The sequence below is a fragment of the Clupea harengus genome, chromosome 20 (genome assembly GCF_900700415.2).
Source record: "Clupea harengus chromosome 20, Ch_v2.0.2, whole genome shotgun sequence".
Classification (NCBI taxonomy): Eukaryota; Metazoa; Chordata; class Actinopteri; order Clupeiformes; family Clupeidae; genus Clupea; species Clupea harengus.
Window position 1 is genome coordinate 11,049,458 of NC_045171.1, and position 15,000 is coordinate 11,064,457.

At 47.8% G+C, this 15,000-nt stretch overlaps 1 protein-coding gene across 1 annotated transcript in view; it reads left to right on the forward strand.

Annotated features, from left to right (window-relative positions):
* The window catches only part of LOC105903231 (dedicator of cytokinesis protein 2), a 96,563-nt gene that overhangs the window by 17,716 nt on the left and 63,847 nt on the right, over positions 1 to 15,000 (forward strand). The window contains exons 22-24 of the mRNA XM_031558110.2: positions 1,884 to 1,992; positions 2,843 to 2,913; positions 5,178 to 5,284. Of these exons, the coding sequence (XP_031413970.1) occupies positions 1,884 to 1,992; positions 2,843 to 2,913; positions 5,178 to 5,284 (287 nt within the window). The remainder of the gene's footprint in view (positions 1 to 1,883; positions 1,993 to 2,842; positions 2,914 to 5,177; positions 5,285 to 15,000) is intronic.

A 15,000-nucleotide genomic window follows, 5' to 3' on the forward strand; every position in this document is an offset into this window, starting at 1 on the left:
TGTTTCTTACACTTTGATCATGTGGTTGGGTCTGCAGGCTATACATCTGCATATTTGTGGGTGTGGAAATGTGAGTTTGCAAATCTATTTTAGTGTGGAGGTGTGTGTGTGTGTCTGTGTGTGAGAGAGCGAGAGAGAGTGTGTGTGTGTGTGTTTGTGTGAGAGAGAGAGTGTTTGAGAGAGAGAGAGAAAGAGAGAGAGAGAGAGAGTGTGTGTGTTTTTGTGTGTGTGTGTGAGAGAGAGAGAGTGTGTGTGCATGAGCATATATCTCTAAATCAGTCTGCAGGCATATTTCTATTCTAAGCATGCGGTAAGCATGCATGGATTTACTGTGAGTATTTGTGGATGTGTGCGTGTGTGCGTGTGTGTGTGCATGCATGTTTCTCTCTGTGTGTATGTAGCTATCTACACATACTGTATAAGTGTGTCTGCGCTAGGGTCAAAGGTGCTGGCTTAATACACACAAGCAAAGGATTAGTAGGAACAATACCTCTACAATCACTTCTTTCCCGTCGGGTCGGATAGAAAAAAACAAAAAAACCTGACTGTGTCACACTTTAATCCTTTCCCCCAACCACCTCCCCCCTCAATCCCCAATGCTTTGACTGAAATTAACATCTGCACACAGTTTCAATGGCACTGAAAGGAAGGAAGGAAGCAAGGAAGGAAGGAAGGAAGGAAGGAAAGAAAGAGAAACATAGAAGGTGAAGAGGTGCTGTGTGGAAGAGGGTAGATAGCTAGATGAGGGGGAGGGGGAGAGAGAGATGATGTGCAGTCTGTTCAAACTGTCTCTTAGAAAGAATTGGATTGTGATGGTGGAGTAGCACTCGAAAGCGCAGCCCAAACGGCCCGATAACGACAAGGGGCCAAATGACAGGATTACAGCTCAGCTCAGCGCGCGCGCTCTCAGTGAGAGAGACACAGAGTGTGTGCCATCTGACAACATGTAATAAGTCTCCCCCATGACACCTTCAACTTCTCATACGTTCCCTGTCTGTCTACTTCTCTCCCCGTCTCCCTCTCTCTCTCCCCCCCTCACTCTCTCTCCCTCTTTCATCCCCCCCTCACTCTCTCTCCCTCTCCCTCTCTCTCCCCCCTCACTCTCTCTCCCTCTCTTTTCCCCTCTCCCTATCTCTCTCTCTCTCTCTCTCTTTCCCCCCCCCCACTCTCTCTCCCTCTCTGTCTCTCTTTCCCCCTCACTCTCTCTCCCTCTCTTTTCCCCTCTCCCACTCTCTCTCCCTCTCTGTCTCTCTTTCCCCCCCACTCTCTCTCCCTCTCTGTCTCTCTTTCCCCCTCACTCTCTCTCCCTCTCTTTCCCCTCTCCCACTCTCTCTCCCTCTCTGTCTCTCTTTCCCCCTCACTCTCTGTCCCTCTCTGTCTTGCTGTCTCTCACTCTCCCCCTCTCACTTCCTCTCTGTCTATTTCTGACTTCTTTTTTCTCTTTCTCTTTCTCTCTCTCTCTCTCTCTCTCTTTCTCTCTCTTTTATTAATGTAATGGTGTAAACATTGGCAGTTGAAGGTTGTAATGGTTTATGTGTTTTAGTGGTATAATTGTGTAATTATAGGTTTAAGGTTTAATAAAGGAGTGTTAAACCTCTCTCTCTCTCTCTCTGTCCCTGTTTCCTTTTTAATCTGAGGATTTGTTGTTTATGTTGAATCTTCTAATTCCTTATGTGCTGTAAAGTGAAGGTCTGAGTACTGGTCCCATAAACATGTTTTAAACCTCTCTCTCTCTCTCTCTCTCTCTCTCTCTGTCTCTCTCTCTCTGTCTCTCTCTCTCTCTCTCTCTCTCTCTCTCTCTGTCTCCCTCTCTCTCTCTCTCTCTCTCTCTCTCTCTCTCTCTCTCTCTGTCTTTCTCTCTGTCTCTCTCTCTGTCTCTCCAGGCTCTACGAGGGGAAGGAGCAGGGTGAGTTTGAGAACTCGTTGCGGTGTGTCTTTGAGACCTTCAACCACCTAATGAGATGTGAATACAACACCACAGCCCTGCAGCAGGTACAACTGTCCTCAAGCATCTTCCACAAGTGGGCGTCGTCTCTCTACCTCTCCTCCGTCCTCTCTGCCTGTCTTTCTTCTGTTTTTTTTGTTACCATCTTCAATCGCTAATTTGCTCTCCCTCTCCCTGTTATTGTCGCTCTACTCCTCCCACTTCCTTCAATATTACTGCCCTGTCTAGGACACAATAGATTTTTTTTCCCACTTAACCATCTCTCTCTCTGTCTGTCTCGCTCTCACTCACCCACCCTCTCTCTCTCTCATTCCCCCCTCTCTCACTCTGTCTTTCTCTCTATATCTCTCTATCTCTCTCTCTACATGTGTGCACCGGTTTTCGATTGTCTGAATCCAATTGTCAAACCACTTCTAAATTGGCGATTGGTGAACGAAAAAAAAAAAAAAAAACCCATTAGCTCCGTGTTTTGTAACGCATGCAACTCACTCTCCCTCTCCTGGGCCACATCAAAGGTCATCTGCAAACGATCAGATCGTCATTAGACTCTGCCCCCCAAGCCCTGCTGGGGACAGGGCCGCCCATGGGTCCTTGAAGCACACAGAACACCAGCGTAATTATAGTAGTTGTTGGAGGGAGCATAACAGCGGTGGCAAACAGTAATCATTATAATCTGTTTGTCCTCTGTTTTCCTCTCGCCATGCCCACCCACACTCTAGCAGCATGGGTGTCAACCACCCCTGTGTCCTTAATGAGGGCCTCTCTTTGTCTTTGTGTTGGTGTGTGTGTGTGTGTGTGTGAGTGTGTTTTTGCATACTTGTGTTTGTGTGTGTATGCATGTTTGGTCATGTGTTTGTGTGTGTGTGTGCGTGTGTGCGTGTGTGCGTGTGTGTTTAGGTGGCTGCACTGAAGTACTTGCCATCCGTATTGCATGACGTGGAAACCGTCTTTGATGCCAAACTACTGAGGTGGGTAGCTCTCACAAGGAAATAACCAGTATGACCTATAAACCTCTGCTGATCTTTACAGTATACATTTAGAACAGAATGCTGAGGTTGCATATTTAAATGAGCTGTGATGCCCACTGTGTGTAGTATGAAAAGTTCAAACTATAAACTGTTCCATCAGTATACTACAGTGTGTAACCTTTTGATTCTAAATGTGAGGGCTAGCATGGAGAGTTTAATATGAGGCAGTACAGTCAGCCCTGACAAATGGCCTTTTCTAAGGGCTGAATTAGGATTTTGACCCCCCCTCCATGATCCCCATTGTTTACTTGCATTCCACTGATTTCGCCCTGCACATACAGGGCAATAGGCTTTCTGAAAGTACATCTCTCTGTGTGTGTGTGAGTGTGTGTCTCTCTCTCTATGTGTGTGTGTGTGTCTCTCTCTCTCTGTGTGTGTCTGTGTGTGTCTCCCTCTGTGTGTGTGTGTGTGTGTGTGTGTGTGTGTGTGTGTCTATCTCTCTCTAAGTGTGTGTGTGTGTGTGTGTGTGCAAGTGTGTGAGTGAGTGCTTCCGGCTGTCTGCAAAGATTATATAAAAGGATTTATCCAGTCTTCTGGGACAGCGCATCCTCTGGCCTATTCTGTGTCAAACAGACAACGCATTGCCACCCTGCCTAAAACCCAAATGCTATCCCCATACAGTAATGGAAACCATGGCAACCGAGACCTGAAAAGCCATCCCACATCCCCTCCCAATCTCCCTGCAAAAGTGAACCTTTGACACACAAAAATAACTAAAAAGAGTAAAATAAAATATAAATATATCAAATATATCAAATCTAAAATATTACTCAGGGCTGGATCAGCCTATGATCCACATTGTTTCCAAATCTGTGCCAGATCAGAGACAGATACGGATCCATTCCTGTGTGTGTGTGTGTGTGTGTGTGTGTGTGTGTGTGTGTGTGTGTGTGTGTGCGCGAGCACGCACACGTTTATCTGTATCTTTGTGTACCAGGTGGGCGAAAGCTTAGTGAAACATGACCGTCCATTACTGAATACACGCTCGTAGGCCCACTCCATCTAATGAAAACAATAGCTTTTTTAAATAAATCAACTTGCACTCCACTAATTAAAGCCTGATTAGCCAGTGCTTCTTCGTGGATCCCTCCAGGCTAGGCTTGTAAAGGCCTGGCACGGTCCATTCCACCCTCCGCCATCACTTTCACCGTGGTCTCCCTAATAAGCGTGTTGGTGACAGAGCGCATAAATATTCCTTAAGAGAACCTAACGTCCGGTTCCCCCCCAGCTTCAGTCTCCCGAAACGCAGAGGTGGATTCTCTAATGCAATTACCTTCGGCCATTATTGAATTTCAGTCTTGCGTTGCCTGAGCAAACATGCTTTGTCCGCGTCCCTTATTTGCCATTGTTAAGTGGGCAGCAACTTAAGTCCACTGCTGCCCCCCCCACCCCCTCTCCCCCATGACCCGCTGTTCAGGGGGCATCGGATTGGTCTCCTTATGCCAAGCAATTACAGGCCAGTACCGACCGCTGGTAATGTAGCATAGCTCGAGCGATTTCACACAGACGCCAGGCTGGAACAGGAGTGGAGACTCGAATGCCAATCAATAAAAGTGACTGTAAAAATTCCAAGCGATGCAAGTGTAATAGACATCAGGTATTGATTAGCAGTTGTCAGCCCCTCTGCTTTGTCATGGTGATGAAAGGCTTTAATATAAACTGCACACTAATATATAGCCACTACTGTAAACCATTATGTTTGCTTTAAACTGACAATTAGTCACCTTTATGTTTTTTTTATGACACTCTTTACAAAGGAGATCCATCAATGTCACCATGTTCCTGTCCTTTCTTTTAAAAACAAAAGGTTCTCTCTCATTCTGTGTATTAATCCCTTTGATCCTGTCTTGTTTGTATTACATTTTTAGGGTCATAAGTTTAATTTTAATTTTTTTTTTTGAGTTTCATTAGATTTGGTTTTGTTTGGTTCCATTTTGTTTTCCTCTCTTGTTTTTTAACCACTTTTGTGGTCTAACCTCTCTCTCTGTAGATCCAATTATAGAAGAGTAGATGTCTTGTGTATCATGTAAATGAAAGAAATAGTCTGAAGTGTGCTTGTTGTGTATTTTCATAAACTAATTTTCCACATCATGGCTCTTTTTCTTTCCCCTTTATCTCTCTCAACTTTTTCTCTCCCTCCTCACCTCCTTCCCTCCCTCTCTCTACCCTTTTGCCCTCCTGTCCCCTCTGTCTGCCTTTCTCAGTCAGCTCCTGTATGATTTTTACACCTGCATCCCCAAAGACACACACCAGAAGCACAAGGTGGCCTCCATGACAGAGATTGTCAGCAGCAAACTTTTCAGAAGACAAGGTAAGGAGTCACTTGAGGACAAACACACACACACCACACACACACACACACACACACACACACATACACACACACACACACACACACACACACACACACACACACTCTCACACACACACACACTCCACTACAGAAACAACTTACCAAACACACCAGAAACACTTAACCACCCCTCCCATCCCATCCCACACCCCCACCCACCCCTCCTCTTTCCACTACTGCCCTCTTCTCACCCCACCACCCCTTTCCAGTTCTCTCTCATCCTCCCCCTTTTCCTCCCGTCCCCTCCTGTCAACTGCTGTTCCCTCCTCTCCTCCCTTTCTATCCTCTACTCTCCTCTATTCCCTTCCTCTCCAACCCCCCCCCCCCCCCCCTCTCCTCATCTCTCTCAGAAGTACCCCCTCATTACTGCCCTGTAAACACCCTCTCCTTAGCCAGTGGCAGGCAGGCAGGCAGGCAGACACCCTGCTGGACGCATGTGGTTGTCTGCGGGGTTGTGTGTGTTGTTGGGGTGGACTGAATGTGATGAATGGGTGGCCGTTGCACCTCTAATAAGAGCCTCAATAAGCGCCTCTCAGACACGCGCCGGGCTGGGGCCGCGGCGACGTGAGGCGAAGCCCGGCGTCTCCTCGGAGCTGTGACCAGCAAAGCACGGCGGGGAGCCGCCGCCGGCGCTCTAATTGCCTGCCACTCCACGGTGTCTGAACGCGCGCCGTTTTAATTAGCCTAGCGCCTTTATTGGCTGAAGTGAAAGCTACACCGATTCTAATTGACACGAACAATAAAAGCAGCCGCGACAACAAAACTGCAAAACAAAGGCAAGCGGTGGCGACGGATTACATATTATGCCGGCTTTATCATATTTTATATCCGCAATACCTCAGAACCTGATGGGGCGTGTGTCTGTTTGTGTATGCATTTGTTTCTGTGTGTCCAAATTTGTTCAGTGTGTGTGCGTGCGTGCCTGTGTGTGTGTGTGTGTGTGTGTGTCTGTCTCTCTCTCTGTGTGTGTGTGTCTGTGTGTGTGTGTGTGTGTGTGTGTGTGTGTGTGTGTGTGTGTGTGTGTGTGTGTGAGATAGAGAGAAAGAGATTGGAAAAGAAGTACAGGTTCATAGCTTGGTTGAATGGCCACAGACTTGAAGGCACAGCAGCGGTGTCAGTGTGTGTTTGTCAAGGGTGGGTGCTGTTTGCCAGGCCTGTTTTGGGAGATGTATGGACTCGAGCGGAGGGCAAGGCATTGTGGGACTCACAGAACACTCCGCTTTTCTGAGGTCTCAGGAAGCATTTAATGGGCTTTTAGTGGAGTGCAATAGTGAGCAAACTCGATAGTCAAGGTATTCTGGGCTCTGCTGATCAGGAACCTTATCTGAATGTGTGTGTTGGGTGTGAGGTGGGGTTGTGTGTGTGTGTGTGTGTGTGTGTGTGTGTGCTTTTGTTTTATGGGTGTAACGTCATGAAAATATCATGGTGTGATAACCACCTAGCACTGGTATAGCAGTATTGATAGTATGCAGTCATTTCTTATTCCCTGTATGTGTGTTAATGTTTTACTGGTGTGTGTGTTTTTATGTGTTTTTATATGTGTGTGTGTGTGTGTGTTTTTATATGTGTGTGTGTTTATGGGTGTGTGTGTTTATGTGTTTGTGTGTGAATGTGTGTTTGTATGTGTGTGTGTGTGTGTTTGTATGTGTGTGTGTTTATGGGTGTGTGTGTTTATGTGTTTGTGTGTGAATGTGTGTTTGTATGTGTGTGTGTGTGTTTGTATGTGTTTTTATGTGTGTGTTTATGTGTGTGCATGTGTGTGTGCGTGTGTGGAAAACAGCCTGGAGCGGGTGGCCTGTTAGATTCTTCTCCATCCAGCAGTGCTGATAGGCCTTGGGGCTGTTTGTCTCACGGAGTGACGGATGTTGTTTTTATTTGCTGCTGGGGGGGCGGAGGGCGACAGAGGGCCAGAGAGGCGGCGGGGGATGGGGGGGGCGCGGGGTGTTGTGTCTGGGGGGGCGCGAGTTTGGTGTGTGGGGTCCATGGCCGCCTCAGAGCCGCTGACGATTATCAATGTTGTTTTTTTGGACGACACTCCTGTTGCTGGAACACACTCATCCGTCAGACTGGGATCTCTCTCTCTTTCTTTCTCTCTTTATCTCTTTATCTCTCTCCCTTTTCCCCTCTCTCTCTCTCCCTGTCTTTCTTCATTTTCACCTTCCCATTTCTTTTTGTCTCCCCTACTTCCACATTTAACTCATCTCTTTGTTTTCCCCTCATACTATCTCTTCTCATCTCCCACCTTCTTGTCCTCCCCACTCTATCTCTCTCCCTCTCTCTCCCACCCATCCTCCTACCCTCATACCACCACCCCTGTCTATCACTCTCAACCACCCACTTTCCCTCTCACTCCTTCTCTCTCACCCCGTCTTACTCTCTCTGTATCACTCCCCCCATACTTTCTCCATCTCTCCCTCTCTCTCTCTTTCTCTCTCTCTGTCCCTTGCTCTCTGTCTCTCCTTCTCTCTCTCTCTCTTCCCATCTCTCCATCTCTCTCTCTCTCTCTCTCTCTCCATCTCTCCTTCTCTCTCTCTCTCTCTCTCTCTCTCTTTCCCTTGCTCTTTGTCTCTCTCCCCTCCTTCCCCTGCTCTGGTTCATATTGATCATGCACACACACTTCAGGCTGATTGATTCCCCTCGGGCCTGTGTGTCGATAGTGGCCTGTCACCGGACCGCCCCCTCCACTCCGTCTTCGGCCCGCCAAGCATTAATAAACCACGAAAGCAGACAGAGACGGAGAGCGGGGGAGTCAGGGGGCAAAGAGATCGGGCGACAGGAGGGGCGAGGGGGGGGGGGGGGTGGAGGATAGGAGGCGAGGGGAGAGAAGGAGACAGGGGAAGATACTTGGTTGTGTTTAACATGTCTCTATTAATCTCAAAAACAAACAACAACCAAAAAAAGAAAAACAGGAAGACTTTGATAACGTGCCACTGTGCCAGGATGAAACAAAGAGGGCGAGGAAAGATTAGGTGAGGCTGGGCAAGAGAGAGAGAGAGAGAAAGATAGAGAAAGGGAATGGGGGAAAGGGAGAGGGAATGAGGGAGAAGGAGAAGGAGAAGGGGAGAGACTGACAGCAATAAAGAATGTAAGAAGGAGAACCCACAGCCTGTCCTGAATATATCTGTAACCATCACAAGTATATGCTAATCCATTTTGTTTTCACAGAGTGCATTATTAATAAGGTGCCAGCATTCTGTGGAGAGAGAAATGGAAAGAGAAGGAGAAAGAGAGGGACAACAAGTGAAAGAGAGTGAGAGAAGATGAGCGAAACTGAGAGACGGAGCGAGGGAAGAAGTATAGAGATTGCAGATTGAACGTGCTGTTCCATAACTTCTCAGCCATGCGTGCTCTCCCTTGGCTGACACACAGACACACACACTCACACACACACACACACACACACACACTCACACACACACACACACACACACACACATACACACACACACATACACACACACAGACATACACACACACACCCACACACACACACACACACACACACACACAGGAATACACACACATACACACACACACACACACACACACACACACACACACCCTCAGTGGGAGCATTCACAGTGCAGCACACATCCACGGAGTGTTATAACTTTTCCACCAATTCCCCTGTGTGTATACCCACCCTGCACGGTGCCCGCCGGAGTGTGTGGAGCGATTAGCCAGAGTAGTGATTGATTGCGCCAACGTCCCATTGTGCAGACTGGCGAATCTGCCCCGCGCTTCTCCCATCCCCACCACTGACCATATGGGCACCATGTGCTCCCCGGAGTAATCACTCATGGCAAAATATGCCAACCGCTTGCGCTCGATTGGTCCAGGGGCACCGGTGATGTCATAGTCACCAGGGGAAATGTCCTCACCAGAGTCCCGTATTTTAATGCTCTTTATTTATTTGGATTCGGTTCTGGATCAGTTCCCATTAGTTTGTCGCTATTTATGACTCTTGCTGGATTCCAATCTGCGGGCAGGGAGGGCCTATAACTGGCTTTAATTAAAATTCAGATTGCTGTACATGCTGTATGGGCAGCTGGTGTTTGTGGCGGCGTGTCATTGAGACAGGGAGGGGGGGGGGGGGCTGACGGGGGAATGGGAACATTTGTGCGCTCTAATAGCCTGCCTGTCCTATCAGGCCGGACCAATGCATATTTAATACTCACCTGTCGGACAGGCGAGGGTTGATGGGTTGGGATGGAACCGTCTGGCAGCGATCAGGGAGGAGTGTGTCCGCGTGTGTGTGTGTGTGTGTGTGTGTGTGTGTGTGTGTGTGTGTGTGTGTGTGTGTGTGTGTCTGTGTGTCTGTGTGTGTGTATGTGTGTGTGTGTGTGTGTGCGCGCGGGCGTGTGTGTGTGTGTGTGTTTGAGTGTGTATGCATGTGCCTATGTCTGTGAGTGGCTAGGGTATCCGTGCCCATCCGATCTTCCCACGTGAAATTATTCACTGATTTAAAGCGTCCCACAGATGTGCTAACTCTGTAAACCACTTAATATGATTTCTGTCTTAATTGCATCAATGACAAACTACATGTCCAGCATATTAAATATGCATCTTATGAGAAATTAATCCACAACAAATTGACTTCCCTTTCCCACAGCTATGCATGCACTGCTGACCACAATGCTTGTGCGAGCACCTTAAAATGTAAAATGTACCCAATAGCCTTGCTACATAATAGTCCTGAGGAACCATCAGCTTCATTTCTTCTGACATAATCTTTGAATCTATTTACTCAAGGCTGTTTTGACCAGATACCTATTCCTTTGAGATTAGGCAAGTGATATTCACCAAATACTGCTCTCTCCCTTCACTAGTCCTGTTCAAACACAAGGTATTTTCTATCTCTCTGTTGCTCTTCAGCTCTGTAATTTGGACTGGATTTAAGTTAAGCATATTTTTTTTTATGGGGCTCTGTCATGGGTTTATTGAGCTTGGCACACGTGTGTTTTATTTTTTTCAGAGGGGCTTATCAGATTTTAGCTGCCACGGAAAATTAAATTAGATTAATGAAAGAAATTCCAGTTCGGTTTGCTCAAACTATTTCGCTGTCAGACATGCTTTTATCAGACGTGTGGCTATGAATGCGAAATGTATTTAAAGTACGTAATTAATTGATGGGGGGAAAAAAACAAATTATAAAAAAAGAACCCAGGACGTGCAGAGGGATCAGAACAGCCTCAAATGCCTGGTATCAAATATCCATTTCATTCTCTTATTTCAACTATTACTTCCGTAATAAACTGTTCATCAAATAGATTAAAAATGCTTTTTTTTTAAAAAGGCTATCGCTAATCTCAAAGGGAACATGAATGTCATCGCTTTCATTTTTTCACGTAAGATAATCAGTTTGTTTTTTATTAAAATTTGGAGATATACTTTTATCAGGCATTGAATAGGCAATGAATAAAGTCCTGTTAAACCTGGGGACAAAGTCCATGTATTGCCTGACTGAGGGGAGATGAATCTGCGTCAGAAAGTTTATAGCAGAGCGTCCCAAAATTGCCTGTGATCCTTCAGCAGCCTTCTTCATGTTCCTGACACTGTGCTGTATTCATTCATACATCATATTCATATTCCCGGGCTTGACAACTGATTGCATTTCTCTCATTTTCGCTCACCTGTTGTTTCGCATTTTTAGCACGCTTAACAAAATGTATTCACGGCGGGCGAAAAAAATAAATAAAAACTAAAACCAAATGAAACAAAACGCAAACAAAATCGAGGTTTCTTTTTTTTCTTTTTCTTTTGACTGACATGTTAGCGGTCGCATCCCTGCGGTGCAGCGATCGTGCTCGGGGATGATGAATGTCTCCCCGGCGGGTGGGGCGCCCACGTAATGAGTGGGGGGGGGGGAGAGGCCACAATAAAAAATGGATTACATAACAGACAGAATATTTAGATCTGTCCATTACCTCCCTGCCTGGGCCCCCATGCATTAGAATGATGAATGGGACCAGGAGACTCAGCCTGAGTGCAGGAACTCAGAACTCATCTGACTAATTCACGGGGGGTGGGTGGGGTGGGGGGGGGGGGGGAGGCAAAGAGGGAATTTAACATTCTCAATTTGTTCTCCCCCCCTCCATTATGTTGCTATGGAGATGGTTGCCTAAAGGTATGGCATTTGTTTGTTTGTTTATGTGATTTGAGGTGTATGACATACAGGGTGGAATATGGCAGTGAAGTGAATTCAAGCTTCGCAATTTGTGCCCCAACCCTCCCCGTTATGTTCATATGTTGACCGTATAGGGTGAGGTATGTTATTGTTTGTTTGTTTGATTAATTGAGCTTATCATGTGACATGAGTGAAAGGTGACAAATGAGTGAATTTAATCACTTTGTTTGTGCTACCCACATTTGGTATCCAAGGTGAGGGTTGCCACACGGCAATGGTATTTGTTTTGATGATGTGTTTGTGTTAATCGAGGCGTGTTCAATTTAGAAGGTCAGCTGTTTGGCAGTTGGATCTTCCGACTCTTAAAGGGGTCTTACCTCCTCTCTGGCATGGGCTCCCATCAATCAGGGCCAAGTCCATAACATGCCAGAGACATCCACCTCTGGGGTGTTCAGTTTACACAGAGAGGTCTCAGTTGAATCTAAATAGACTTGGTCAGATGTGGATGTTCAATTGGCCCCAAAAGAGAAGACGTGAAACTGTGAAATGGAAAGTATGAAGGTCACAGCCCTTAAAAACAAAAAACAAAACAATTCCCTCAAGATAGTGATTTCCTCAGCCTACTGTGCACGCATAATCAAAATGGCCACACTGTTTTGGGGAAAGAGCGGCCCCCTGCCTCCTGCACCCCTGTAATCTGACTGAGGCTCCGGTGAGACATCCATGGACTTGACTTTTTAGCGGTCTTCCTGCCTGCTGCCTTGTGATTGCAGCCTTTGGGTTTAGTTATAAATAACACTAATGGACCATTTCAGGGCACTTTTGCCTGCTATTTGTGCTTTTTACCGTGAGCGTGTTGACTTTCTTCACTCAGGTTGCCACTCTGTCTTTGAGGCTAGTCCCCCACCTGCTGTTGGCCTTAGCTGTACTTTATGTACAGGTTGGCTGATTGCTTCCTGGTGCCGGGGGTTTTCAAGAGTGCTGGACAGTGAGTCCGATGCTGTGTTTGTTGCTTTAGTTGTAAGAAATCCTTTCCATCAAGCGGGTTTGCTTTTGCCTGTTGCCATTGCTGAACCAGTGTAAGCCAATGTAATTACACTTTCCTGACTTTTGGCAGGAAAATGGTGGTTGTGTGTGTGTGTGTGTTGTGTGTGTGTGTGTGTGTGTGTGTGTGTGTGTTGCTACCCCCCTCCCCCCACACACACCACCCATCAGTACAGTTTGGCATTTCAGGGCCAGTCTTTCTCATTACCAGCTAAGCTTGCCCTGTGTACACTTAGTGCACACACACACACGCACACACACACACACACCCACACACACACACACACACACACACACACACACACACTATAGGAGGCCAAGGAAAGCGGCCTGATTTAGATGGGCCAGCGTAATTGAAATGGCATCTTATTACCATGTGAAATACTTTATTGTGTTCTCTTTGACTTTTGCGCCTGCAAAATGAAAAATGGGGGAGTGCTTGGCGTTTGGGTGGGTGGGAGCAGAGGGGAGGAGGGATGGGGGGACTGCAGAGTGTGTGTGTGTGTGTGTGTGGTGTGTGTGTGTGTGTGTGTGTGTGTGTGTGTGTGTGTTGTGTGTGTGGGGTGCGGTTAGCTGAGGCTGATTTATGATTGCTGCTCAAGTCCCCCACAACCTAAAGCACGGATGTCTGTTTAAGAGCATAGAGATTAAGCATACACACACACACACACACACACACACACACACACACACATTGTGATTCACACCCGTACACACACACACACACACACACACACACACACACATATATACTGTGTGTGAGTGACACGCACACAAGCTAGCACTGGCACACACACACACACACACCAGGGCAGGACCTGGTGGGTTGCAGTGTGGCGGCCTTGAAAAGTGCTTTGCTGGGTACTTGGCTCCGTTGTTCTTGGCATGGGACGGGGAACCGTGAGGCACGGTGGTTTATAAAAAGATTCCCCTCTGACCCCTGCCCCCTTGCCCCCCCATCCCACCACCCCCACCCCCACTCTGCCTCGACTCCAGTCTGGACCCCGCTCTTCCCCTCGCTGCACAGACAGCCCCCTGCAGGTCTACAGTCAGCCGAGTGGAGAGGTGAGAGAGCGGACTACGCCTCTGTGTCCTTTGAGCAGAGTCTGTGAGTGCCGCCGCGGCGACATTCAGCCCACTCTCCTTGTTTACCGCCCCTGCCCGACGTTTGTCGATTGCAGGAGTTTAGACGCAGCAGAGCACCGCAGTTCAAATCCATTTGGCCCGTTTAGAGACGAGTGGGTTTTATTCTCTTCCCCACTCTCCCTCCATTACTCTCTCCACCCCCCCTCCTCTCCCTCTCTCCCTCCCTCTCTCCCTCTCAGGATGACGTTTACATTTGAGATGTGTGCGGCCGTTCTGGCCTATTTGCTGCATGAAAAGAGGTCATCTTTGGACCCCGGCCATGGCTACCTGAGCTGGAGCTTGTGTCAGCATTAGAGCCCTGGGGTAGCAGGGCATCAGTTCCACTTTATCCCCACCCCACCCCACCCCCACCCCCACCATCTCCCTCTCCCTCTCCCTCTCCCTCTCCCTCTCCCTCTCCCCTCCCTCTCCCTCTCCCTCTCCCTGTCCCCCACCCCAGCCCCGCCATCTCCCTCTTCCTCTCCCTCTCCCTCTCCCTCTCTCTCTCTCCTTCTCTCTCTCTCTCTCTCTATCTCTCTCTCTCTCCCTCTCCCTCCCTCTCCTCTCCCTCTCTCCTCTCCTCTCCCTCTCCCCCCCACCCCACCACCCCACCATCTCCCTCTCCCTCTTCTCCCTCTTCAGCTGTGAAGCACTTGATGCCTATCAGTTGACTATATAGGGCACGGCTCCCAATCCCAATCACACTCAATTTCTCCAGCACTGTGGGATTTCACCTCTGCAGTCCCTCAGTCTTTGTTAATAATATTCTCTCCCTCCCTCCCTCCCTCCCCCTCTCTCTGGCTTTATTCACCTCCTCTCTGTCTCCATTTGTCTGTCTATCCCTCTCTCTCTCTCCTCTCTCTCTTTAAGTGCCTGAGGGTGTCCCACTCTGTTTTCTTCTTGGCATCACTCTACCTGGCCCCTGTCTCTTCAGCCCCCATTTTCTCTTTATCCTCTCATCTCTCACTCTCTCATCTATCTCCACTCATCTTCTTTCCTTCTCTTCTCTCGCTCTCTCACTCTCTCTCTCTCTCTCTGTCTTTCCTTCTTTCTTTCTTTTTTTCTTTCTTTCTTTCTTCTTTCTGTCTTTCCTCTCTCTGCCCTCCATCTTTCCCCTCTCTCTGTCGTTCACCCTGCAGGTAGACTCGGCGCATTAAAAGCTCATTTAGCTTGGAGCTCATTAGAGGCTCATTATTAAGTGTGCATCGTCAGGGCCTGCTGAGAGAGGTTGGGTCAGTCCACTCACTCCATCACGGAAAACAGGGAAGGGCGGAGCGGGAGGGAGGGATGGAGGGATGGAGGGGGGGGGGGAGAAAGAGAGTAGGCCAGCTTCCAAAATCCTGCTTTCGACTGATACACTGGCCCCCTTTTTTGTGAG